Source organism: Larus michahellis, chromosome 4 (assembly GCF_964199755.1).
Source record: "Larus michahellis chromosome 4, bLarMic1.1, whole genome shotgun sequence".
Lineage (NCBI taxonomy): Eukaryota > Metazoa > Chordata > Aves > Charadriiformes > Laridae > Larus > Larus michahellis.
In genome coordinates this window covers 23,654,917-23,682,787 of record NC_133899.1, presented here as the reverse complement: position 1 = coordinate 23,682,787, position 27,871 = coordinate 23,654,917, and the positions used below count along the sequence as shown (strand labels likewise).

General features: G+C 48.2%; 2 protein-coding genes across 2 annotated transcripts; both read left to right on the top strand.

The window, feature by feature from the left end:
• Positions 1 to 1,621: 1,621 nt before the first annotated feature.
• Positions 1,622 to 11,515, top strand: LOC141743061 (kelch-like protein 10). Its single transcript, XM_074586791.1, has 6 exons — positions 1,622 to 1,685; positions 2,535 to 2,589; positions 3,121 to 3,264; positions 3,762 to 4,259; positions 5,993 to 6,096; positions 11,334 to 11,515. The coding sequence occupies exons 1-6, from the start codon at positions 1,622 to 1,624 to the stop codon at positions 11,513 to 11,515; spliced, it is 1,047 nt and encodes a 348-aa protein (XP_074442892.1).
• Positions 11,516 to 12,083: 568 nt separating this feature from the next.
• On the top strand, positions 12,084 to 27,824 carry LOC141743060 (E3 ubiquitin-protein ligase RBBP6-like). The gene is made up of 14 exons (XM_074586790.1): positions 12,084 to 12,328; positions 13,214 to 13,313; positions 14,371 to 14,407; positions 18,314 to 18,358; positions 20,734 to 20,822; positions 20,941 to 21,037; positions 21,863 to 22,002; positions 22,266 to 22,441; positions 23,201 to 23,304; positions 23,747 to 23,877; positions 24,517 to 24,613; positions 24,702 to 24,771; positions 24,865 to 24,925; positions 27,029 to 27,824. The coding sequence occupies exons 1-14, from the start codon at positions 12,163 to 12,165 to the stop codon at positions 27,822 to 27,824; spliced, it is 2,109 nt and encodes a 702-aa protein (XP_074442891.1). The 5' UTR covers positions 12,084 to 12,162.
• The last annotated feature ends 47 nt before the right edge of the window (positions 27,825 to 27,871 follow it).

Here is a 27,871-nt window from a genome sequence, read left to right as displayed (position 1 = left end):
TTTCCACAGAGCGTGGGAGCTGGGAGGGAACACCCCATTGGTCAGTTTGGGTCACCTGACCTGCCCAGGCCTTCCCGCAGCTGCCAGCCCTGCCCAGGGGAAACAGGCCAGTCACTGCTCCTGCTGGCCCCAGCAGGCAGTGCGGGCAAGAGGCTCTCCCTGAGCAGAGAGCTGGCTCTGCTGCGCCCCAGCCCGGGGCTGGTGGTTGCTTGCGTGCAGTCCTGAGGCACAGCTCCCTGTTGGAGTGGCCTCCCCAGCCCATCTGCCGGCTCCCCGGGCACATGAGGGTGCAGCCCAGCAGGGCCCGGCAGGGACTTGGGCATCTGCACTTTGCTGAAGTGTTGCCTGAGCTCCTCCTCTGCCCGCTGAGCCCAGCAGATCCTCTCGCCCCAGGGGAAGCTCTTCTCTGCTCGGGCCTTTTCCCCGGGTGTGTGGGGCCTGGCACGTCTGGAGGCTGGTCTGGCTGGGACCCTCATGGCCCAGGGGGACTGGCAGAACCTAGAGTAGCCTCAAGCGCTGGCACAGGCGAGTGAAGGCCAGGAGGGTTGTAAAAGGGTGCCAAACACGTCCTGACCCGTGAGCGTCTCATGAGCTTAACGATGAGAATTCTTCCCAGCAGCTCATGCGGGGCTCTGTTTTGCAGCTGTGCTGAAAAGAGCCCGGAGGGCCCCGGGATGCGCTAGTTCTTGCAGTGCTTGCGCGGCACCGAGGGCTGTTCTGCTCCTCAGACTGCAAGCCAACGAGTGTGCTGGGGGTGCCCAAGAGGCTGGGAGGGGACAGAGCGGGGACATCTGAGGCCAACCGCCCAAAGGCATATCCCACACCCTACCACAGCGTGCTCAGCAATGAAACTGGGTGGGGGTGGGGAGCGAAGGTTGGCGGGGTCTGCCCTTGCTCGGGGCCTGGCTGGGCATCGCTGGCTTGCTGGTCGGCAATGGCTTTCTTTTGCATCCCTTGTTTTCCTTGGGCTTTCTTTTCCGCTCTCCTTGTTTCTAAGCCACCACTTTTCTCCCTTTCCCCCTTCCGATGCTCCCCCTGCACCCCACTGCGCAGGAGCGAGGGAGCGGCTGTGTGGTGCTGAGCTGCCGGCCAGGCTTCAGCCACACCAGCCTGTGAGCAAAATTGTGCCCTCCCGAGGGGGAGAGGGCTCCCCCTTCCTCCTCCATCACGCCGCGGGCATCCCCTCTATCCCACTGGCACGCACCAGAGCCTCAGCATTTGGCCCACGTTCCTCCTCGTCAAACCTGGAAATGGCCACTCAAAGGATTTTGCTGTGTCTAACGAGAAAAGATCACCTTTAACACTGGAGTGACATTTCCCTGCGCTTCCTTGCTTCAGCTGCTTAGAAGGGCATCCTCCATCCCACTTGTGTCTGGACAGCAGAAATTTGGTTGCCAAAAATGTTTGCTCAGAAAAGGAGCTGCTGCCTGCAGAGAAATCAACGTGACCGATGGAAAAGAGGAGACGTCTGCACCCTCAAAGAGGAGGTTGGCCCTGCGGCCCCCTGCCTTCGCCAGCGGCCATTTCCCTCTCCTGCTCTTCTGCACCAAAAGGGATCCGACTCCGGGCACCCAGCAGTGACTTGGTTTACTGAAAGTTTAAAGCAATAAATGAGCCTTGGATGTATCTGAATATGAACATCTCTGAATCCTTTCTGAAAGGAGACCTGCTGCCGATTGTGACACGTTTGTAAATGAGAAAAGAACTGGTGTGCGAAAGCAATCCACCTTCCCATGTACCAGCGTTCTTAATATATGTAGTATTAGTGACACTTCAGAGCTTCAAATGGGAAAGCAACCCTTGCAGCTCCAAGGCAAGGGATGAACGTGCAATTTTTCATTTCTTGATCATTTACCAGATTGCCGCCCTTGCTGATTTTCTACTGCAACATTTCTTTTCAAATCATTGTACGCGCCACTGTTCCTGGTTACATCAAAAGAAACCTGCACCATTTTAACACATATGCTGGCCTGTCTCGTCCAAAAAGAAGTTGAATTTTACCCTGTTGGGGAAAATTGGAAACACGAGGATTGGAACCCCTCCCAAACTCCACCAAGGGCACCCAATGCCCTCCAAAGCCTCCCTTGAACCATCTAATGGCCCCCAAGAGCCTCCTAAGTCCCACCCACAGGACCCAAAAAACCCTCAATATCCCCCCAGGGAACCCCAAATACCCATGGGAACCCCACCAAGTTGCATAGACCTGTACATGTCTTCATATGTGGTCCTATCTGCTAGAATTGTGTCTTTTCTAGAGACTGCCAGTGGAGTTGCATTTTTTCTTGTTGTATGGGGTTGAAAATGCATATACTACATGGGCAGACGATTAGGATTCTGTTGCAGTTCATGTATTTATAACAAAACTTCCAATCCTGCTGTATTCGTGGCATTTTTACTGGCATTAGTGGAAGGAGGCGGTTGGTATTTTCAGGGTCCATTCAGCTTTCTGGCTGGCTTTGCAAAACTGACATAAGCATGTGCACTGAGGAGATGTGGGCCTTGAACCTGGTAGCGTTGCTGCTTCAAACCGCTAGCTCTTGAGAGAGCTGCTGTTAAACACAAGTGTTTTTCAGGTACCAAGCTTCCAAGGTGAGGCTGGCAAGCATTTTTCTTTTCTAGCTACGGTAGATGCTCATGGCAATAATGCCTTACAGTGAGCAATATACGCTGCTACTTGTTTTGAAAGCTTGCTTTCTCTGTCTATTTTCCAGTTTCCCAAATGCCTCTTTCCCCCTCTTTGCTTTCTTTTAAAAGCTTGGAGTCTTTTAGAGACGGTGCCTAGAGCTGTGTACATCTTTTATTTCCTCTCCTGTGTGGAAGTCCACAGAGCCCAGGGACCCTACGGCTCTGCCCCACGGCAACATGGACCGTGGGGACCCAGACCTCGGCCCCACAGAGGGGCTGTGGAGGGGCTCACGGCCGGTCCCGGTCCCCCCCACGTCTGTGATGTCATTATGGGGCACGTTCCAGATCCACCGGACAGGCAGGGGTTCTACTATGATGTTGGAGGGAGGGCAAGGACCAAGTGCTGTGAGCACCCCAGAGAGAAGCATCTCCCACTGCCCCAGGCTTCGAGGTGGGCGATAGCTTGGCTTGCACCGCATACTCCTCCTCACCCAGGGAGAGGAAGATGAGTGCAGTGGCTTGCCCCGCCTTCCATGGGCTTTGCCCAGAAGGGAAGCTGGGCGATGGGATCATCAGCGTGGACGGCATTGAATTCATTGCTTACAAGATGATCCTCTCCAGCTGCAGTCCGTACTTCAGGTGAGTGCTTGAAGGAGGAGGGGATGGGGCCAAACAGTATTTCCTGCTCTGTGCCACACTGTGCCTTCGTGTATCTCCAGCGCTTCCCTCGGCCCTCAAACTTTCCTCCAGCAGTTCCCCCTAGTCCTGGTACCTCCTCGGACACCAACATTCATCCACAAGCTGGGATCGAACAGCAGCGCTGGAAGTGGTGTCTGGCGAAGCCCCAGATACGGTGCAGGGCTGGGAGCGTGGCCAGCCTGGCTGGCCTGGTTTGCCTTCCCCACACACCGTTACTCTCTGGTGTTCTTGTTGAAGCAAGGTGCCCACTTGCCCTGTGGCTCCTTATTAAAACAACCGGCTAGTAAAAGATTCCTTCATAAAACTCCCCGGCCTCCCAGCATGGCTACTGCTAGTGCCCAAATTGGTGGCCGGGGAAGGAGGCACAGGGGATGATGGGGTCAGGGTGTCACACAGCAAGGCCGCTTTCTTCCCCAGCGCTGCTTTGTTTTTTTCAGGGCTTTGTTCTCCAGCAACTGGAGCAATGCCGAGAGGAAGGTCTATAAGATCCCCGGCACTTCCTCTGAAATGATGAGGCTCCTTATGGAATATGCCTACACCGGGACAGTGCGGGTCACGGATGACAATGTTGAAAGTTTGCTCATCGCAGCAGACCAGTTCAATGTCCTGGACATCGTCAGGCTGTGCTGCGAGTTCTTAAAATCCCAGCTGTGCTTGGAAAATTGTGTCGGCATCTGGAGATTCACAGGCTACTACTACTGTCCTGACCTGCGAGAAGCAGCCCATGAGTTCATCCTGCATCACTTTGAGGAGGTGAGCAGGGTGTCCACAGAGTTTGTGGCGCTCTCCTTCAATGACCTGGAACGCCTGCTGGAGAAGGATGAGCTCCCTGTGAAAGAAGAGGCCGTGTTCGAGGCCGTTCTGAAATGGGTTGCTCATGACCTGCAGAACAGGAGGCAGCACGTTGTAGTCTTGCTGGGCAAGGAAGGGTGGAAGTGTGGACAGAAGGGATTTTTTTTCTCTAAATAAACTCAGCGTTACTGACAGTTAAGACTTTGCTTAAAAATTTTGAACTCATACGTGCGCAGTGGTATGAATTTGTAGTCCATGTTCCCTGTACTTACACGTCCCTCATGCAAATCTGCAAGTGCCATTTCTATCAGTTTCACAGGAACTAGATTTTCATCAGTGTCCCAGAAGGTCTTATTGACCAGCTCTTTGAAGAGCTGGAAGTTTGCTTTCCTGAAATTCAGGGTCCTGACTTTACTCTTCCCCACATGCCCAGACCCCTCGGGACTGTGCACTCCACCAGCGCCTGACCACCGCAGCCCAGGCTGCCTCCAATCTTGATGTCACCCATTAGCTCATTTGCGTTGGTGCCCTTCAGGTCCAGTATGGCCGCTCCTCTGGTGGGGCTGTCTGTTACCTGGCTCAAGAAGTTATCTTCAAGGCACTCGGTTCTGGCAGTCTCCTGGATTGCCTACAGCTCGCCATGCTGCTTTTCCAGCAGCTGTCGGGGAAGTGGCTCAATATCTGTGATCAATTAATAAGCTTTATTGTCCTCAGTTGTTTCAACTTGATGAATCTTTTTCCTCTAGAACACCAATTCATCCCCGCTTTTTGCGGGCGCTTGATTTTCCATCTCTAAATGCCTTTTGTATGGGTGGCACGGTTATTTTAGAAATTCTGAACTTTGGAAGTCCACTTGCACACCTACCCTGACAGTGGTGTCTGTGGATGCCGTAATGCATCATGGTGTGTTCCTTTATGACTAAAAGTTACCACAGGGTAAGGCAAGGTAGCCTTGCGTTAAGTTGCCATGGCAGAGCTTAACAACCAATCTTACAGAGTTTTAGTAGCAAGAAAAGAAACTGTCTGGAGCTTGATGGTACCCCAAAACCTCCCTGCCTCCCTCCCTCCCTGCCGGCGTGCTGCCTGCTCCCTGCCCAGGCTCTGCAGGCAGGGCAGAGGCCATTCCCAGCACGGCATGGCCATGCTGGGGAACCTCTCCTGCCCGCCAACGGCACACGGCACCACCGCTCACCCAAAAGTGGCAACGCAGGAGCCAGTGGGCCAGGCGAAGATGAGGGCGGTGCTGTCCTCATTGCTGCCAAGTCTTTTTCTGCAGTGGTTTAAAACAGTTTACCTTGGGTTAAAAGCAATGTAAAGGGTAACAAGGGACGATGTCCACTGCTGCCATGTGCCCAGCCCTGAGAGCTGAACCCCAGCTAGACCGCTCTGGCCAGCCCAGACAAAGCGTTCCTCCCAGACGTCCTGGTATTTTTTAGCCATCTCTTCTCAGAGAGTTTGTCTTCAGTGCATCAGGCTGGTTTACCCCTGGAGAGCTGCAACCGTCTGCAAGCAAGTTTGTCATTAGAGAATTTGCTGTAGGTAAAATAAAGGGGAAGGATGCCTGGAGAAAAGCAGAGATGCCCTCACTGGAGAGCTGACTTTCACTGTGGAAAGGTCATCCATTCCCTCTAATGGTCATGCCTCAGTTACCTGACTGTGTTAGTTTGAGTTTAGGTGGTTGTTAAAGATGGGATTATGAGACGTAAATGTATGCATGCATGCTGTTCCAACCACTTTTCCTTGACACTGTGACTTGATATTGCAGGCATCATGAGATGGTTTGCGCTCTAATGGGTAGAGAGCTCCGTTAACAAAAATACAGTTAATACACAGCCTTCACGTTAGCCTTTTTCGGCTCATTTATGATTGTCTTTAGGCCATTTGATTCTCTGAAAAAGATTCCAAAATATCCATTGCCTTTTCAGCTGACACAGGAACCTTCTATATATCAGGTCTCTAAGAAGGAAGAACGACGCCAAGGTAATTATTTCATTCTATAGTTACCCAGCCATACCAAGCCTGTCTCTGTAAATTTCAGCAGACATCGGCTGAAGGGTCAGTACTGAAGGGACATAAACCATTAAGGCCAGTAATCCACCCCTTCAGAAAGGACAGGTGAGCAGCACTTGTGGTGCTAAAGGGTTGGGCTACGGTTTACGACTCAGAAGTTTTAGCTGTTTCATGATGGGCTTACTGTAGGTTTTCTGTATGTTATTTAAGACTGGTGGTCAAAAAAATAAGAGCATGTGTGGTCTCTAGAGAGCGAAAATCACAGCAATTACACGACCGGGCCGCGCCGGGAGCAGAGGCTACAGCCCCTGACACAACATGGCCGCCGGGAGCCCTGTGCCGGGACTACAGCTCCCAGCGTGCCCCGGGGCGCCCCTTCCTGCCCTCTGACCCCCGCAGGAACCAGAGCCGCCTCCCCGGGGCTGCCCCGGCCCAAGGCCCCGGTGGAGCCGGGAGGAGGAGGAGGGCAGAGAGGGAGAGAGCAGCAGAGAGGGGTGGGAAGGGCCAGAGGGACAACGGGGAGAGCAGGGGGGAGCTGGGCAGGGAGCGGAGGGAGGAGAAATGCTGATGAGGGGCAGGGGGAGAGCGGGAAAGAGATGGAGGGCAGGGGCCAGGGTCAGGACGAGGAGGCGGAGAAGGACAGAAGAGCGACGGCCTCCAGGGCTGAGGTGGGGGAAGAGCAAAAGGGGACGGGGAGTGGGATGGAGGCCCAGAGGGAAGAGGGAAGGCCCAGGCAGACAGGCAGGAAAGGGGACGGGCTGCAGGACAGCAAGGAAGATGAGGCCAGGCAGGTGGACAGAGCGATAGAAAAGAGAGAAGGGCAGGGAGTGGGGGAGAGAGATGTAGAGAAAGACAAAAATAGCAAAGAGAAAACCAGGCTGCATGGCAGGGAGGGAGGGATGAAAAACATAAGATCAGGGAGCCGGCCAGAGAAAGACAGAGAAAGGAAAAAATAGTGATGGGCTAGAGACAGGGCGGGAGGAATTAAAAGATGGGTGTAATAAGTAACTAAAGGTGATTTGCTGATCGAACAAGTTAAGCAAGAGGAACGAACCCATTGTGGCAGTCTTGAGAACTCCCTGTTTAACCAGAAGAGACATGTCCACAATGTTATCTTGCTACACCAACATGGGAACTCCTGTTTGACAAAAAGCTTAACCACAATGTTATCAGAATGTATTGTTTTAAGCTGATTCTGTGACCAACATTTTATCTAAACTACCTCAAGCAAGAAGCTACAGAGGGGCGTACCGAAGATGTCGAAACCGACCTCCGTGAAGATAAAAAGAGCTGCTCAGCTTGCTTGAATTTGCGAGCCTTTGGTGGAGCTGCGACTCCCCGGCCGCCCAGCGCTGCTTTTGCCTTCCTACCTCAATAAATATTTATTGAATCTAAGTTGGACTCGATTTATTTTAAATTCAACTATAACATGGGGGCAGGGAGCCAGGCAGAGAGCGATGAGGAGGGACCACAAATAGCAACTACGGGCAACTGACTCCATTTCTTGAGCACCCCCCAGCAGCGGCATTACCAGGCGCCTCAAGGAATGCGCTGCCTGCAAAAGCCCTTCCCTGGGCTCAGTCCTGCTGCCTAATATTGGTGATGAACGTCGCCCTGCAGAGTGGCCGGGACTGTGGGGAAAAAGCCCAGCTCGGGGCGGGGGGGGGAATCGGCCAGCTGGTTTTTTGTCTGTTTGCTTGTTGGTTTTGCGTTTGTTTGCTTCTTGGTTTTGCTTTTTAAAATAATACCATTTAAGCTCTAAATACAACCTGTAAGGAGAAAGGACCCAGGCGTACTAGGTTGGGCACATTTAGAGCCCAAAGCCGTCCAACAGCCACACAAACCACCGCTGGCTCCCGCTGCGCACACTGCACCGCCTGCTCGCAGGTACAGGCAGCCGCCCTGGGTCTTGAGTGCTCCTCCGGAGCGGCACCGCCAGGCAGCTCAAAAAATCCCACTGCCTGCAAAAACTAGAGCACAGCTTAATTCTGGGCAATTTTCCCTCTTTTCAAGCCTGCTGGTTAAAGAGTCATCTGTTGAGGCATGGCTCAGGACCAGGCCAGGGCCAATGGCGCTGCTTTCTGCACCCCGTGGCGGGGATGGGCAGAAGGAGATGTTCCTAGATCAGATCGTGGGACGAGGTACATGCGCAGGGTGTCAGGGTCCAGGGTTTCCCAGTGCCTCCGTGAGAGATCTTGCTGCCAGCAAGCACCTCACCATAACGCCGAGGCCGTATCCACCCCCTGGAGCTGGGTACAGCTGCCCTGAGGGGTCTCACAGGGAGGACAGGGTCATCTGACATCTGACAAAGAAATGATGAGCTGAAGCCCGGTGGCCATGGCTGGCCAGTTCAAAGTCTCCGAGGGCCTCAACCTTTCTCCCCGGGAGTGTTTAACCCAGGTTTTACTGTTATGTACAGGATCCGGGTGTGTTGGCCCTGGCTTCCTGGGGTTATGTTATTTTTATGTTATCTTGTGTTCCGCATGGTCTTTTTTTGTGGAGAGTCCTCTTTTTCAGCTTGTTTACCATTTTAAGGTTTAGATGGGGGTCTTTGTTTTGTGTACAATGTTTTATCTGTTTGGGGTTTTTTTGCTGTTTTGGTGGATTGTATTGTGTTTTCTATCTTGAAACCATCATTTCTGGTCCAATATGTCTCCTGCAGGTGGGGCAGTGCCACTTCTGGTGCAGTCCGACTCGTTTCTGACTTCTAGCCCATAAGTAATGACTGCCAGAGGACTATGCGTACTTCTAAATTTCCATGGACTTCCAAATTCAGGGTCATTTCTCCTGCCTTGAGGAAGAGCCATGGGAAGATGCCAGCCACATGGAAGGACCAGGCTTTCTGGGTTTTGCTTTTGAGTTAGAAACCTGCAAAGAGGCTGCTGTCGTTAAGTTTAGTGACATTTTGTAACTCAACTGGGTATTGTGTGACTTGAAACATTGCTGGCAAATCATAGAGTCATAGAATGGGTAGAGTCAGAAGGGACTTTAAAGATCATCTAGTCCCAACCTCCCTGCTATGGGCAGGGACACCTCCCACTAGACCAGGCTGCTCAAAGCCCTGTCCAGCCTGGCCTTGAACAATTCCAGGGATGGGGCATCCACAAGTTCTCTGGGCAGCCTGTGCCAGCGGCACACCGCCCTCGGCAAAAAGAATGTCTTCTTAATATCTTTTCTAAATCTACCCTCTTTCAGTTTAAAACTGTTCCCCTCGTCCTGTTGCTCCACTCCCTGACCAAGAGTCCCTCTCCACCTTTTCTGTAGGCCCCCTTTAGGTAGTACTGGAAGGCCGCTATAAGGTCTCCCCAGAGTCTTCTCTTCTCCAGTGTGAACAACGCCAAGTCTCTCAGCCTGTCCTCACAGCAGAGGGGCTTGAGCCCTCTGGTCATTTTTGTGGTCTCCTCTGCACTCACTCCAACAGTTCCATGTCCTTTGCATGTTTGGGGCCCCAGAGCTGGAGGCAGTACTTCAGGTGGGTTCTCACGAGGGCAGAGTAGAGGGACAGAATCATGTCACTCGACCTGCTGGCCATGCTTCTTTTGATGCAGCCGAGGATATGGTTGGCTTTCTGGGCTGCAAGTGCACATTGCCAGCTCACGTTGAGCTTCTCACCCACCAACACCCCCAAGTCCTTCTCCTCAGGGCTGCTCTCAAACCATTCTCCTCCCAGTCTGTATTTTTGCTTGGGATTGCCTCAGCCCATGTGTAGGGCCTTGAACTTGGCCCAATTGAACTTCTCCAGCCTGTCCGGGTCCCTCTGGATGGCTCCAGCGTGTCGACCGTGCCACACAGCTTGGTGTCGTCGGCAAACTTGCTGAGGGTGAATTCAATCCCAACATCCATGTCACCAACAAAGATGTTAAATAGAACACCATTCATCACTGCTCACCACTTGGTCATCAAGCTGTTGGCCAAATCTCTCTGAGTGCAGCCATCCGTCCAATTCCTTAGCCACCGAGTGGTCCATCTGTCAAAGCCATGTCTCTCCAATTTAGAGACAAGGATGTCATGTGGGACAGTGTCAGATACCTTGCCCGAGTCCAGTCAGATGATGTCAGCTGCTCTTCCCTTATCCACCAACACTGTAACCCCGTTGTAGAAGGCCACCAAATTTGTCAGGCACCGTGTGCCCTTAGTGAAGCCATGTTGGCTGTCGCTGATCACAGAATCACAGAATCACAGAATCACAGAATGGTTCGAGTTGGAAGGGACCCTAAAGATCATCTAGTTCCAACCCCCCTGCCATGGGCAGGGACACGTCCCACTAGACCAGGCTGCCCAAAGTCTCACCCAGCCTTGAACACTTCCAGGGACGGGGCATCGACAGCTTCCCTGGGCAACCTCTTCCAGTGCCTCACCACCCTTACAGTAAAGAATTTCTTCCTGATATCCAATCTAAATCGACCCTCTTCCTGTTTGAAACCGTTGCCCCATGTCCTATCATTGCACTCCCTATATTCCATGTGCCTCACCAGAGTTTCCAGGAAGATCTGCTGCGTGATCCTGCCGGGCACCGAGGTGAGACTGCCCAGCCTGTCTGTGGAGGAAAACCAATTGCCTTTAGGCATAGGAACAAATCTATGGAAGGTTCCAGGCGTAAGACTCCCCTTTTCATCTGTACGGCCCTAAGAGCTCTATTGGCATTTCCAGTGCCCAGCCCCTGGAGAGCGTGTGAGCTTGTGAATAGGTTTGCTCTCCAGGCATAGCCAGGGATCTCCTTTCAGACTAGTGACAAACCCGTCTTGGTGGAAGGCTGGTATCCTTCCCTTCCTCAGTGAAATTTCAAAAGTAACATAGATGCCCGTCCCTGTACCGATGAGACTTCACCGGGACAGGTTCCCAGGAGAGTGTTTCTGGCAGAGGATGGGCTTTTAGTGCATATCCAACAGTGGGGCTTTTTTCCTCTGCTGCTGTGGTTTGGACTGTGGCGATGGGCGAGTTGTGGAATGAATACGTATAATCCACCACAGGCTTACGGGCAAGGCTACCATATTAAAACCTGGGCTTCCAAATGACCATTAACAGGAAAAATAGACACCAAGAGCAAAATTAATGATGTCATTTATACAGAGGACAGCACTGAAATCAAAAGGATTTCCTGACTCCGGAAACCCAAAAGGCATTTAAAGATGTAAAGCAAGCAGTCGTGGAAGCTCCCTCCTTAGCCCTGCCAGACCACAAGAAGGCTTTTATATTTATATGAACAGAAAGGAATAGCCAGTTGGGCCAGAAGCGCCTGCAAGCCATAGCATATTACTCAACAGAACTCGACCTGGTCATTCAAGGCACGAACTCCTGCGCTAGGGCTGTTGCAGCAGCAGCTTTGATGGTTGAGAAAGCAAGAAAGGTTGTCCTGGGGCACCTCCTAACGCTGATGGTTCATTCCTGACTTCTTAGTCCTCCTCTCCAGACAGAGTTCACGCCACTGTGGGTGTGCCGCGGTTGGGAAGTACATTGGCTTGTGGCCATAAACCGGGTGGTCATTGGCCCCTTTGGCTGACCTTTCGGTAGCTGCCCCAAGGAACACTCAGCCCCCCTGAGATGTCCCCTGCCTTCGCTGGCCCTGCGGTGCGGGCAGCCGGGCGCCACACTGCAGAGCCGGCTGCATCTCCCCCAGGCTGTCTTGGCTCGTCTGGCTGCCCGGAGGAGGGGATAGCGGGGGTGGCAGCCTGGGGGTGACAGGAGGGACCCCGCCGACCTGGGGGGTGACAGGACAGTGGCCGGTGACAGGCCAGGGGACACCAGGGACACCAGCAGCCAGGGGCAGTGACAGCCCTTTTGTCACAATGCGCTGGGTCCCCTGAGGCGTGGGGGTGGGGCGGTGGGCCGTTGCCCAGTGGCCGTAGTGACTGGCCAGGCCTGGCAACACTGTGTGGGAGAGAGGGAGCAGGGACGGAGCTCGGCTCAGCCCGCACCGCTTTCCCCGGCCCCTCGGCGGGCCCTTCTCTGCGCTGCCACCAGCCCAACCCAGCACAGAGGCCGCCACACTTGGTACCGCTGTGGACGCCGTGGCCCCTGGACCACCTGGCCACAACCATGTCGTGCATCCACTACAAGTTCGCTGCCAAGCTGGCGTATGACAGGGTCATCTTCAGCGGCCTGAACATCTGCCTGCGGGACCTCAAGCGCCAGATCATGGCCCGCGAGAAGCTGAAGGCGGCCACCAGCGACTTGCAGATCAGCAACGCCCAGACTGGAGCAGGTGCGTGGGGCGCAGCGCGGGGCCTCGGGGACCCCCCGTGGTGGCCGCGGCCTGCGGGAGCCATGCTGGGCTCTCTGCGGGTCGCCCCAGGTGGCCCGAGTCCAGCCGGGGCCCATGTCGTGGGCGTGGGGAGCACCAGGAGGGATGCGGGGCGGGGATGAAGCGGGGCGGGAAGCCATGATGAGATTCGGCCGCCATCGGGAGCTGTGACTTGTGCTGGGGGCCTCGCAGAGTAGGTAGAGGTACATTTTGGGAGTCCCGGATTTTTCTCGTAGTGTTGACTAAAACTGCGAAGAGCTTTTGAAAAAGGTTTAATTTGCTTGAAGGGCTTTGCTGCAGAAGGGTCTCTGAATTTGCCTTCAGTTGCTAATGAACTTCTAGCCTGACGAATGCCAGCAGGCTGAATGGCTGCCTGGCTGATGTCCCTTCTGTAACGGCTGGGTCTGTGTAAAGCAGAGCATTAAACCCAGAACGTTCGACGGCAATAAACTGTGATGGGCCCAGTTGTTGTCACCGGGAGAAAAAATGTTTTGAAATAGGCCAAACACGGAGATCCTGTTATGGCAGTTGAGAAACCGAAAGGAAAGTTTTAGGTGAAACATTGATGCTCATAAATATATTAGCCCCTGAAGTATTACTGTAATATACGTCATAGCATTTTTACAAAGTGTGTTTCTTTGTTTCCATGCGTAATCACAACTCAGTGAAGAAGTATGTGCTTCTTGAAAAGTCCTCTTAGTATGTTGAGACGATAACAGCGCGCTGTTACATATAGGATTTTGCATTTATAGCTGCAAAAGGATCCTCTGGAGTGCTGTGTAATTACAAATTAATATGCGTTCTTACAAATTGGCTGATTTTTTTTCTGTGTTTATGTTGTTCCAGAGTACACAGATGACAACGCCCTGATTGCTAAGAACTCGTCGGTAATTGTGAGAAGAATCCCTGTTGGAGGAGTTAAAGCTGCCGGCAAAACATCTGCCATGTGAGTGTCCATAAAGCGTTGAATTCTTGGCTAGGGGTTTCAACGTGTGAACTTTTTTAATGGCTATTAGTTTACGGAGGCATTCTGCTTGTATCTCTCTCGTTAAAGCTGCAGTAAATGTTTGTCGTCGTGGGGCAGATGTTACCGTATCTGTCCCGAAGTAGGCTGACATTTTTAGGCCTGCTGGGAGATGGGGTTCCAACTCCATCAACGGTAACTTTTAAGAGGATTCTCCTGGGTTTGTCCTTGGGGTTGGCTCTTCTGAGACCCAAGTTGTAGATCCTGTTTCCTCTCCGTGGAGAGCTCCCTTATTATATGCGTTTGCTTTTATTGCTTTTATAGGAACGACAGATAGCCATTGTAGTGTAAACTCATAATTTGTTTCCATCTCAGAGGAGATGCCTTCAGGCACTCCCTAGTAATTCTGGACACGGCAGCCTTGTGCTTATAAACGTGGCCTTGCTTTGGGGGTGAATGTATGTATTGAAATATGTGTGCTTAGTGCTACCTTGTCAATGCATCCTCCGCTTCTGGCTGGATGGCACCCTCCCCGGGTATTGTCATGCTGCCCCAAAATGAGAGGGTAGATGCTGCTGGCATCAAAGATCAAACAAACACCCGTACGTGGGGATAAGGACAGACCAGCACTGCTGTGCTAATGTTGACAATTAACCAGGCAGGTGAGCTTTCTGTTCCTTCAGCTGGAAACATGGCAGAAACCACTGGTAGAGGGGCTGATGTTTGGGAATGATGAAAGTACGCTGCAATGGTGGAGAGGCCTTTCAAACATGCGTTACTTGCCTTGTAGTATGTTCTTCAAGGTAAATGGATGAAGAAACCACTGTATGGCCAAAGAAACGTGACTTTGGAGGGTTTTATTAGTTGCACTGAGTGCACCAAGAGAGAACAGTTTATGTATGCAAATGAATTTCCATATTCACTAGATTATTTAGAACATAATGTTATGATGTTCAGGTTTTGTGATCTGTTTTCACTGCTTTATGTTTGCTACGAGTGCTTTATTTAAAGTTCTGATCACCTTTATTTCTTTTTCTAGAGGCGGAACTGAGCCACTGAGTGGAACATCAAAAACGGTATGTAAAAACACAATCTCACCCTTTTTTCAACACCCTTAATTCTAAACAAGACATTCTAAGCAAATCCTAAACAAATAGCCTTGTGTTAATTCTGCAAACATTAACTTCATGTATTTTCCAGTAAAACACAGTATATATTGCAAATACAGTGTATCTTATTCAGCGTAGTAAAGACTGAGTAATGCCATCGCTTGCGCAGTTCGAATGTGAATATTGGTATTTGTGCCTCAAATGCATTGTATTTCATATTGAACATGCCAGGCTATTTCCTGTATGACTTTGTGTTGAACAGGTGATATATGATGGTTTTTAGATCATGCTGGTTCAAGGTTTGCACACTGATGTGCTACGTCTGTCTGTAGCTAGCCAATATGTATGTTTGTATGGGGGTGTGTGGGGTTTTTGTTTGTTGCAACAAAAAATGTTTAGAGCGTATTTTTTTCCCTTTTCCCATTGTATCACTTAGCTTTTGTTTTTAAGTACTTTTTTGCCTAATGCTTTTTGAAAATGTTTTCAAAAGCCACTGAGAAACCATTATTGCTGAACTTGGTACTGTTTCTTGCTTTTGACTCGGGGGCTCAACAAATACCAATCCCAACACATCCCATACGTTTTGAGGACAGTTCCGATGCCTTTTCATGTCCTTAAATACTTGGGTATTTGTTCCTAAAAACTGTACAATTGAAGTGATACTGTTTGAGCCAAGGCAGAGAGCATCGCCTGTCCCAGCAGGGCTGGGTGCTCTGTAGGAGGTGCCTTGGATCAAATGCCACCAGAAGTACACGTTCCAGCCCTGCCCGTAGACTGCAGTGACCCCTTGGTGTCACTGGGACCTGTTGATTGCTTTTCAGAATTGTAGCTGTGTTTCCTCTGGGGTTTTGCCTTTGGGCTTCTCTTGTGGCTGCTCATCTACTAACCCGTAAGAGCTGTTGTATGGTGAGATGGTAAGGAACGGAGGATGGTGAAGGGTCGGTGGCTCAAAGGCCCAGAAGGCGCTGCCTGGAGCCTGGGCTAGCACTTGTAGATGAGGACAGGCTGGGTTTTTCCTTGGCATGTCGGTACATCCAGACTTCTTTGGAAGGACGTGCTGCACTTGCCCCAGCGTCCCAAAGACAGTCTGCAATGCTCTGGGCAAACCCACTTGTTAAATGAGGGCATGGTTAGGAAGAACCGCTTAAGACAGGGAGGAAGTCTAATGTGTTGGGATTATTAACTTTGGGGGGCATGTATGTATTGAGCTGCCCGCCCTGTAAGGGGGCTTGTTCCCGTCCCCACTGCGCTCCTGTTGCCATGGCCCGTGTTCCAGCTGCAACTGCCGGTGCCTGGTGACGGGCACAACACAGCACTGCTCCCCTGCTCCCCACGCAGCCCTTTGCCCCTGCTCCTGACCCCTCAAACAACACACCCAGCCCTTCCTGGGGCCCAAAACCTCTCTGTGTGTGCTGACATTTAGGAGGCATCATGAAAGCCCTAAAGGAGAGGACACTTGTGCTGCCAGAGGTAGGGCCCCACTCCAGGGAGGTGGGCACCCCCACTGCCCGGGCAGGCTGGAGCAGGCACCGTGGGGATGGAGTGGGGTGGGCACCCTGCTCTGGGGAGCTCGGGGGGCCGGGAGCTTGGCTTGCCCTCTCCCCCCACCCCTGCAAGGCCAGGGGCTGGGAGAAGCCTTTCTGGGCTGCTCATGCTCTGCTGGGATCGGGCCTCCCTGCACCGGGGGACACATCCCCCGGGGAGCCCAGGGTCCCCTGGGCTGGTGCCGGAGGGATGCTCGCTGGGAGCAGCTGGGTGCTGCCCGGAGCCTGAGCTGGTGCCTCCGCTGCCCCTTTCCAGGCTGGAGCCCTGGGAGATGATCCCTGCCTGCGGAGCAGCACTGAGCCCAAAGGCTGCCTGCAAAGAGGAGGGAGCTTCTGGGTGCCCAGGCAGGCACGGGGCTGGGGTCTGGGTCTGGGGGGCTGGGGTCTGTGCCCAGGGTCCCCCTGCGGGGCAGGGAGCAGGGCCGCTCACCCCTGCCCGCTCTGGTGCATTTGTGCATAGCGTGGTGCATTTGTGGGTAAAATCCCTGTCACTTTTCTTAACTTCTGCCTGCAGTACCTTTTTGGATCCGGGTGTTTTCAGGGTTGGATGCTGCTTTCATTTCCCAAAGGTTAAGCCTTTCTTTAGTATACCCCCACTTTGAATTTACATTGGGAAAAGGGGCAGCATTTTTCTTGAGGTTTGAAAACGCTGTCAGTCTGCTGCTAAAATCTAGATCAGTAACCCAGGGAAATACTTGACTGGTAGTGGTCTAGGTCTGGATTTGGCACTTGGCTTGAATACGGTGTGAAACTGTGTGTTTCAAAATAGTCCTTGTAGTATAAAACTTACTGTGTGATGGTTTTAGTTTTTCATCGTTATTTGAAGTAGAACTGCTTTTTCTTCACTCGAGTGGTGTGAGGCATTACACTAACCCTGGATCACTGGATCCGATCACTCGAGTTGGAGTTACTTTAACTGACCCGGTGACCCCAGCACTTAATGTAGTGCATTTATGTAAGCCACATTTGTAGTATTTGATCTAATTCCGATGGGTTTTTATTTCTTGAAAAGCATTATTTTTCTTGTTGTTTGCTAGCATGTGTATAAACAGGAATCACATGTTCATAAATAAAGTTACCATTCTTTTCGCCTCGTGTGTTCCCTGCCATGTCTGCATTATATTTCTAAGTAGCATCTTACCACCAGCTAACAGAGGTGTCTCAAAAAAGCCCCCAAAAGACCAAAGGAGGGAGGGCAGAAGCCTCGCATCGCTCTTTACGTGACCTCTCTCTCACTGTAAATCAGCGCAGCCTCAGGTGCTTCTAGTGTTGGAGACACAATTAGCTTTAGTCTGGAATCTACCTCAGGTCTTGGTCAAAAGTGTGGGGATTTTGTTTTGTTTTGTTTGAAATACACATGTTTCTGGATGTATTTCAAAGCAGAACCTGGATCTTAGCGTGGTAGGAATAAATCACTGGAAAGCTTGCCAATTGTTGCTGTAGAGTAAAGCAGCAAACTTAACATTAGTTAAGATTGTTTTAAACAGGATGCACAAAAGCTTATTCTTTGGCTATTGCTTCATCACCTTGCTCTTACGTTAGCTGTCATTCCACGCTTGCAAATGTGTGCTGCTCTCCTGCTGTTACTACAGCCAAAGCACGGAAGGGGATCCTTTTAGTGTGGCTGTGTCAGTGACTGCAAGGATCTCTGTCGTAGTAAACCCCTTCATTTCAGGAATTTGAGCAGCTTATTCTTTTTCTAGACAAGGTGATGGGTTCTTTTTATTGGCTGATGTTTTGGATTGCTGTTTTTGTTTGGGCTTTGTGGGGTATGGCGAGCTTGGCATTTTTAACCTTCTTGAGCGGAGGGGCAGAGTTCATGTTCCAGGGCCGATGTGCAGGTGCTTTATTTTGACAGGCAGCTACACTCTGTTCCTAGAAGCATAACCATGTGCCTGTATCAATGATGGGAAATTAACCATTAGTTTACAAACTACGCTGAAGATAAGTTTCCCGCAGTGATGGGTCCTTCTCAAATAAATAGTTTTTTAAAAACCTTTTCAGCTGAAAATTGACAGCCGCCTTACCCCTTCGACTTTCAAGCAGTTGTGAGCATTTGACAAGGGTCCCTCTCTGAGGTATTCGGGAGCAAGCAGTTCATCTCAAGCCAGTTCGATTCATTTAGTTTCTTCTCATTAACCACACGGGCACTCCTAAGCTCTCATAGTTTTGGACTTTGTTTTGGACAAAGACAAATTACACCGGGTTTGAAACGCCTCTTTCAGTGACGCCCAGAGGATATAGTGTTACTCTCAGACTAGAGTAGAGGTGAACTATCGCTGTGTTTTGACTGTGGAACTTGAATATGTGTTTCGTGTTTTGTGAACAGATTGATGACTCTCCTGCACCTCTTTCTCTGGCCCAGCTTGTGAAGGTAAATATATGTATATATATATAATCTTGTCAAATACTTACCCCTACTCCCTCCCCAAAGAAATCGTTTGCTTTGTATTTTTAACTCTTATGCTGTGGTCTATAGCTGGATAGCTGTTGTAATGTGAACAAAACCTTAATTTAATTTTTAATAACTTAAAGTATTTATTTTAACTTTACAATGCGTGTGTATTTTGATACTATCCTGTAAAGAGCAGTTCCCAGCTTGGGCAGAGAGAAGGGGAGTACCTTATCAGCCTCAACGTAACGTTGCAGGATTACTCATCTTCAAGAGACAAAAAAGAAGCCCTTCAGACGCTGTTTACCATTTTTCATACATCTCGTTAATTTTGTGTTGGAAACGAAAACATTTTTTACAGAAGAATGGAATTGGCTGCAAGGTGTGGACATTTCAGGGGGCTTTGCCACAGCCAAAATAGAAGCGTTTCTGTAACGCGGACACTTGCATGGCTATTTCTGAATTGCCGGTCATTACAGTTACAGATCCATTCTTTGAGAGCTGCACAACTTCATAAATTGTAGTGCACCTACAGTGAGCAACACAACCTAATTTGTTTGCACGCAGACTGTGTAAATTCTGAAAAAGCGCCTAATCATTTATTGGAATCTACCAATGTGTATGTGTGGCGTATTAGCAGATGTGACCTCTGAAACTGTTGTAATACCGTGTTTTGCTCTGGAACTGCTTGCATTTTTTGCTCAACAATGCGTAACTTTGTCTGGGAAAGCCCTAGCAATTGCACCTTGTGAAAAGGCGTAGTGCTAGCCAATTAAAACACTAGTCTTTAAAGTTACAAAGATTATAATACAGGCGGGAGTTCATTTCCAAGAAAGAGGAATCTTTTCCCGCTGGGAGCTTCTTCCCTCTCTCACTGCAGTGTGAGACACGTTTCCTAATGTGTACATTTGTGGGGGGGAATAAAGAAAAACAGAAAGAGTTTGGAAGGTATCCACCAAAAGACAGTGGTCTCCATCAGTGCTGTCCCTAAACGTGTCCTGTCTGTGAAGTTCTGGAACCTCACGTGAAGTTTTACTCTAAAATGTGAAAAACTGTCCAAGTGGGGTACGCTTTTAGGCTTTTGAGAGAATTTAAGTATTTCAGAAAAATACAGCAGCTCAAACCTGTTACTTTCTCTGACCTCTTTAGTGCAGACTGGCTTAGCATGGAGGCAATGTGTTATCAAGCTTCTGGTTTGTGATTACGACGTATTAAATGCTGTATTTCAATTTTGGTCTATTCCTAGTAATGTTTTGTGGGTTTTGGACGTGCTTTGTAAACCGTTTGGGTTCCAACAAATGAGTGAAGCGTCTGTAAAGTTTTCTGTAAATGTTAATGGAAATGATTTCAGAGATGTCCCTCTGGATTATGTTACTGTTGAGAAAACACTATGTCTAAGAAACAACCATTTAATAAAATGTAGAAACTAGTTTGTTGCTTTTGTGAATGAATGCATATAAAGCCAAAGCCATGAGGGGCTGATCTGAAGGATGGGTACCTGAAGGTCCAAATCATTGACAGTCACTCCCTTAGACCCGGCTTGTAACTGGGCTTGTGTGTAATAAAAGCGTTTTAAGAAATGCTGCTTAAAGAAATCCAGCGGGCTTCCATAATTTGAAGATCTAGCGGTGCACAAGGCTTATATGACAATTTGTATGTTAAAAGGACACAGTCAACTGGAAAAAACCTGCAGGTTTTCCTTACTGTAGTTAAATCACTTAATATGAAGAAGTTAGTAGGGGGAGTCCAAACACGTGGTTTGGACTGCCGAGAGCACATGATGGCCAAACTTCTACTGCAAAGAGTCTGTTGTCTTGCTGAGGGATTATAAAAAGCTTGATTCCTTTTAACACTTCTGTGTCTGAAGCTGAATTTCAGCAAGCAGAAAGAGCTTCCCCGACTCTTGAGTTGAGTGTCCTTTTAACGCTGCAGAGCGTAAATACTGATAGTTGCATACATCTTTCTCCAGTAAACGTACAGTGGCTATCTCCTCCTTCCAGTAGTCTGGAGCTTAAAAATCAGTTGAAGAGTACTGGGTAGCGTCATTTTTTCTACACATGGCTTCAGTCCGCTTGGAAGAAAACTGGATTGGTTACACGAGTCTTGATGTGAAGTGCAAACAGAGCCTAAGGTTTTGAGTGCCCAAGAAGTTAACGGGCACTTAAACGTCATGTGATGGCGTAAGGAGTGCCCAGAACACCTTCAGGACAACAGTATTTTCTATAAGCAGCTGTTTTCATGCAGCCCCAGCTAGCGTTGTGCTGCTCTTTACAGGATGGGGTGAGTGGTCTCGTCTCTGGCTGCGTGGGCGCAAATGTGTTTCTAATGCGTGTGTCAAATGCTTACCTCTTAAACAGACCGACAATCTGGCTGCAGCCAATGCTTCCGAAGAAGACAAAATAAAAGCTATGATGATGCAGTCTTGCCGTGAATACAATCCAATCAAGTAAGTGTCGATAACGTCAAATCTGTTCTTTGAAGATTGTGGACAAATTGTAGAGATGTTTGTTTTAACAAGAGAGACACATGCATACCTTTTTCTCCTTTTCTCAAAAACCCTTTAGTTACATGACCAAACCCTGGGATACGCCTCCACCATCCTATATATGCTTTCGTTGCGGAAAACCTGGCCACTACATAAAGAACTGCCCAACGAATGGGGTAAGAGTGCAGGGGACTTCTGGTGTTACTTCGCTTTTCCTTTTTCACGTGGCAATTACATAACAAATACAAGAACACTCAGATTAGGCATTGTTTCTCGTGGGGTGAAATCCAGAGGTTATAGGGCAATGTTGCAAACCCCTTCAAAATTCAAGGGAAACCTGGAATTTAAAAGGTAAAATGTTCTTTTTTCTTGGTCGTAGCTATTAAATATGTCCATAGATCTTTCTCTGTGAACTGTCATGCGTATTTTTATGTATTTCAATACTATTAAAAATCTTTCTGGTTTTAACGCTTTTTAATGACAGTTCACAGTGTTTAGAATTCCGTATAAAAGGAAGATGTTTCTCTTGACCCCACCTATTGAATATTTGCGTGTTTTAATGACACAAGTCTCTGGTTGAGTATTCATGCCATCTAACTTTAGTCGCCGAATGCATATGCAACCTTCGTACATATCGATGGTGAACTAAGTTTCTCCAGTGACTGGTTCAGAGCCCTGAATGGGGCTCTCCCTCTGCATTGCGCTGTGGAGGAGGAGTGGGTTTGTGCCTCTCCTCTGAGTGGATGGTGAGCTAAGCCATATGTAATCCTTGCGGAAGCTGAAGTTTAGCAAAAGAATGTCCACGGAGTTCAAAATGCTGCTCAAGTCCTTGAAACATCCTGGCTATATTTCTGTAGGAAAATAAGTATTTTTGGTCGAGTAACCCTTAGGCTAGGTAGAAGGAGAGAATTAAGGGCTTTTGCTGCTTAAATTAATCATCAAAGTGTCATTTTAAGTGTGGGTCTTAAGATGAGCTATGTCTGCATTCCTTTTCTTAACAGGACAAAAATGTTGAGCCTGTTGCCAGAATTAAGAAAAGCACGGGCATTCCAAGGAGTTTCATGATGGAGGTGAAAGATCCCAATACAAAGGGTGCTATGCTGACAAAGAGCGGAACATATGCAATACCAATTATTAACGCGTAAGTATGGAACTAATTGGGCTGACCAAAAGGTGAAGGAGAGAAACCATGCGTAAATGTCTGAGTGGCAATGCAGCCAAGTTGGCCGGCATCTGTAACCACGGGGGAGGAAGCATTGTCATTGTATGTTAACCTCAAAATCCGTGATGCTTTCTCGTATTAAAATAGGGCGGTCCTACTGTTCATGCCCCGGGAACTCCAGAGCTTGGAAAAGTTTTCCTGTACCCATTGTTAAATTTTTCCTTCCTCACCCGGCCCTCCAGGGAAGCTTATGCTAGCGGAAAGAAGGAGAAGCCTCCCTTCTTACCAGCGGAGCCGTCCTCCTCCTCCTCCTCCTCCGAAGACCCTGTTCCAGATGAGTTGTTATGTCTCATTTGTAAAGAGATAATGACTGATGCGGCCGTTATTCCCTGCTGTGGAAACAGTTATTGTGATGAATGTAAGTGTTACTCCCCGGTTCGTTCACTCCAAACACCACATCTGATTTTCTGAAAGCAGAAACAGGAGATGACAAAATGTCTTTGTTACCAGTTCTATTCCATACTTGAGTGTCCACTGAATAGGAAAGGACTCTTCTCGTATAAAGGAAAAAAAAAGGCAGAAAGCTTTTTTCCTTTTTTACGTATCTTGTTAAATCCTCTTTACATGCGGAAGGACAAGCATTAGAAGAGTGCACAGCTGCGCAGGTGATTACAGTATTAGATATTGAATGCATTTAGTTTTTCTCACAGCCCTTTCCCTCACACAAAATGGTATAGCCAACTCTGGTCGGCTCAGTATAGCCAACCTTACTGTGGTCTGCCACAAACCAATAGTTAGGCATTTAATCCACATTCTTCTCCACGGGAGAGCTGGTTAAAACCTTTGCAACTCAGTCCTTCTGATGTTCTTTTGAGGTGCGTTTTATTCATTAACCTGGAGGGTGGTGACTTCTCACTGTACTAGAGAGTGGAAAAAAGGACAGTCAAAACATCCAGACGCAGCCGTCTTCAAATGTTACGTTAGTGAAATATCAAAACCGCACAGTTATTTGCTGCATCCTAGAAATGATTTCCATGGTTGAACATCTATAGCTTCATGCTCTCAATTCAAGACCATATTCACTCATTAATCATATATCTCTTTTTATGATTGATTGGAGCCTCCAAAATTTCCTTTTGTTGGCTAAACCTACTTTGATGATTCTAATTACGCACAGGCATTAGAACAACATTGCTGGAGTCTGAGGAACACACATGCCCAACGTGTCATCAGACAGACGTTTCCCCTGATGCTTTAATTGCCAACATGTTCCTACGCAAGGTAACAGGATGACTTTTACGTAAACTGTAAGACAAGTCTATTTGTAAAAAGCCAAAAGGGAAGAAAATATTAGTTTACATCTCCTCAAAACCTGCTAAATTAAATCGGCTACATTTACTTTTCAAATCCATTATCTGTTGCTGGAGAAGCTGACAACTCTTTAGAGACAGTGGGGCAAATTCAGGTCGCGCTTTTGTTTAACGTGATTGCCTTACTGTCAAATTCGGTGTTAACACTGAAGTATTTTAGATACAGGTACTCTGAGTGACCAGTTGTTACTCTCAGTGTTTAAGGCGATGTGTGCATGTATTTGTGTGTTGATTCATTTTAGGATTGACAGCATTTACAGGACTACACAAGTAATTTTACTCTGTGGAGGCTTTTGTTCATGTATCTACTGAAGTTTCATATTACCTTGTGGTAAATGTTTTTCTGCCTCTAGGCTGTGAACAGCTTCAGCAATGGAAGTGGCTACACAAAAGGGCTCCACCAGACGATTCAGCAGCAGCAGCAGCCGCCACCACCTCCACCAGCACTCATGACTATGACTGTTGCACCTCCTGGACCTTTGCAGTAAGTAAATCTGTAGATCAACATGAACATAAAAGACACCAGGATGCCAAAGTTAGATTCTTCTCCTTGAGCTGCGCTGACAGCCATTTATGTCTCATTAGTGACAGTTTCAGATAACTGCGGAAGTTCTGTTTAGTGAAAGTCCTCACTTTGAAAGAGGACACTTTGAAAAGTCGGAAGTGTGCCTCCTGCAAGAATGTTCTCAGAAGTATTGCTTGTTTGGGTCCCGTATCAGTCATTCCGTACAGGCTTAGCCTGAGAGAGGAACGCTTTTTCCCCAGGAGCCCTTTCATTTGAAGGGGCTAGCAATTCCTAAAGAAACCATTTTGTTATGGCAAACCTTCTTGAGTGGGTTAATTTCTCTTTAGTACCGAGGAAATAATATTTCCATGAAAAGTGTAAAAGCACAATCCTGGGTAAAATAGGCCAGGTGTTTTCACAGTACTTCTTTCTACAGTATTTCTATAATCAATATTATGATAAGTCAGAGTCATCCTCAGTAATACACAGCATAGTCAGTGACGCGTACAGATTGGATAATAAACACTGAAACACTGTAAATGTGAAATATTTACAGACATGACAGTAGCCCTTCAAAAGACTGTTTGAACAATAAAAATTTGGGGTTTTTTTTTGTAGCAATGCTGATAGTGTTATACCTCCTGCTGCTCTGGTGACTGCTGCTGAACCTTCTGCATCTCCCTGGCTGTCGGTCAGCAGTTTGTTGAAAGAGAAGGTAAGTTGTATTTCAACATATGCAGTGATTCTTGCATTTAGTAGAGCTTCTTTTCCAACCGTCTGCATTTACTCACAAGGCCTGTCAGGTTCCTGTACGAAGACAACCAGCATTACCAAGTCTTCCGGGCCCCCAAGGACAATCAGTGCCCACAACTGGTAAGTAACTATAACTTCAGAAATTCTGTAAAGAAATGGCCTTCAGATACACTGAATGGGATTTTTCTCTTTGTCCTCTCCCGACTCCAAAAGGTCGTCATCCAACGAGAGCCAGTACACCTCGCTCAGCAGGTGGCAGACCAGGCTGGGAACTGTAAGTATTCCACAGCAATTCAATCTATTACTGCTTGTAACGAGGCCATAACACGTACCTTATACAACAGCTGATTTACAATGAAGAAAGAATGCACAGATAGCTGTGGAGAATACAAGTGGTAATTATTGTTTAAACGGCTTAATTTGAATTGGCTTTGACGGAGGGAGTCTGTGCTTGCGGTGAGATTATTTAACATAAAACCCCGGTACATGATTGAAAAGAGGACTCTGAGAAACGACGTTTTTTTGAGGACACTATAGTTACATATAAAAATGAAACAGAATCAAAGGATCGGATGGAAAGCCACCCTTTTGATTGCTGGCTGAACAGAGCTGAAAAAATTGATTTCCTGATAGCAACCAGACTCCAACATTCTCTTTTTTTTTTTTTTGGCAACTTAGTTGATACTGATTGAGCACATGATTGGAAAAGTCAGTGCTGTTAGTTTCTGACAATTTTGAATTTCTTCAATATAGTCATCTCCAACAGCCAAGCTGCTTTCTCTCAGAGGGAGAGAGAGGAGCCTGCCTTATCTATTGTCGCAGTGTCAAGCTCGTCCTTCCTTTTGGTATAAATTTGTTCTAGGTAGATTGTAAGGGTGCATTGTGTTTCTAAAATCTTAAGATAAATAAATAACAGAAACCAGGATCCATCCCACAGATTGTCTGAAATCTGAAATTCAGTAAGGAAGAAAATAACAGTTCAGGGACAAGAACAGGCCAAATATGTCATCAACAACGTGGGAAGCATTAAGCGTATCAAGGAGTGGCAGAGGAGCGGTGGGCACTCGGCACACGGGAGATGGGAGTCTCTTTTCAGCATGGGCAGCCTCCATGCACAGTTGCAAAGCTGAGTATGAGGAGAGAAGACTGAGGGACGTGCCGGGGATGAGGATGTGGAGGGCAAGTGTGAAGACCAAGAAATGAGTGTCATCTCAAATGAACAGAAAGCAGGGAGAAAAATGCTCGCCACCACGCTCCCGCTTTGTTCTCTTTCCTCTTTAAAATCAGGGCAGAGTCCGTAAGGGAGAAGCAGATTGTGTAGAAGAATGAGGAGGAGTTCCACTCCATCCTTCTGTCATTGGATGGACTGGATGATTCAAGGGATTAGCAGCGATGGGGGTTTCATATGTAGGGTACTAGCTCACATACGGCAGAGGCTACAGCAGACGGATCGTTAGAATTGGGCAGCAGTTGTTAAGGAGCAGGTGTGTCTCTTCCTAAAGGGGAGGAATGATGCTAATGAACATATGCAGAATAATGTGAAATGGTTCTTTAAAAACTAATAAAAGCAAAACTTGTGAAGAAAAAGCTCAGGGTAGCTCATGTCTTCTGTCCCCAAAAATCACATGGGCAGGAGTATGAACAGCTCTGTTAGTAACGCTGCCAGTAGCTTTCCTAGAGTAATGGCAATGGGTTGTAGTACTAGAGGCTGAGTTCAGAAGCCGTCACTATCCTTGGTTAGAGCTATGATGTGGAAAATTTTGCTAGGCCATGTGGCTAGAAGTGTCCTGTATGTAGAATTGCTGTACAATCCGTATTTTGCTGTATTTTGCATCCTGTACAAATTGCCAAATCAGTAGTGAAGTTAAATGGACTGAGCGGGCATTTTAAAATGGAGCTTTACTGTCTTCAGGCTGAATCGTGTCTTCTTGATGTTTGATAGTGCACTGTAGCCATTAAGACTTGCTCTTTTTGCGTCTTACTGCACCAAAAAGGGTTTGCACTGCATGTCGTGCCTGAGTAGTGAAACACGTGTGCCTTTGCGGACCAGCAGAAGCCAGTATAGGCCACCTTCAGTCAATCAAGAGCTGTGGCAGTTCATGTGACAGAAATGGTGGATATAAACTTACCCTTCCTCTATGCTTTTACACTATCAAAGCAGCAGGTGTTCTCTCTTGTAAGCAGAAACTTTTACATGTTATCACGTCCTCCAATTTGCAGTAGCGTTATGTCAGCAGCTGAAAGCAGCTTTGACATAAGCATATGGAGAGGGGAAAAACCCCCAAACAACTAATTTTGGGAGGAGAAAAATCAACCAGGAGAGTGACTGTTTTGAATTAACTTCATTTATGGTTTTTGTGTTGTTTTTTTTTCTAAGGTCCAAGTCTCCCTATAGTGCTTCATTTTACTCTAGAAGTTCGTGTACCCACTCCAAGTCAAGATCAGGTTCTTCCCGCTCTGGCTCCTACTCTCGATCATTTAGGCGTTCCCCTTCTCGTTCCTTCTCGCGATCACCACCCTATCCAAGAAGAGGCAAAGGGAAGAGTCGTAACTGTCGCTCTAGGTCAAGGTCTCCAGCGTTTCGAGGCCAGTCTCCCACTAAACGGACTATACCTCGAGGGGATGGAGAAAGGCAGTACTTTAAGAGATACCGAGAAGTTCCCCCGTATGATATGAAAGCTTACCATGGCAGATCTGTTGACCTCAGAGGTCGCTTTGAAAAGGAGAGATACAGAGAATGGGAACGGAACTATAGAGAATGGTACGAAAAGTTTTACAAGGGCTTTGCTGCTGGCGCTCAACCTCGACCAGCAGTAAATAGAGAGAGCATTTCTCCAGATAGGTCTGGTCCACCTGGGACCAGACGAGAGAATTTGCCATATGCTCGGGGACGCAGGGAAGACTCTCCTGGTGGGCAAAGCCACAGAAGTCATAATAGAGATGGACGTGACCCTGAAAAACCTTCTGGAAGAGAGCGCCACGGCATGAAAGATCCACCACAATCAAATGAGAAGGACATGGAATATCCGCTGGAAGATGGCAAAGGAAATGAATGTAAAAAACACCAAAAGAGAAGAAAAGGGGATGAGAATAAAGGCTTTCCCAATGCTGAGTTTGGGACAAAACTCAAACACAAGAAGAAAAAAATCGAAGAAGAGCAAAGAGAAGGATGACTAAAAAGTGAAATCTGTCACTCCATGGAACGACAGATAATGAAAAA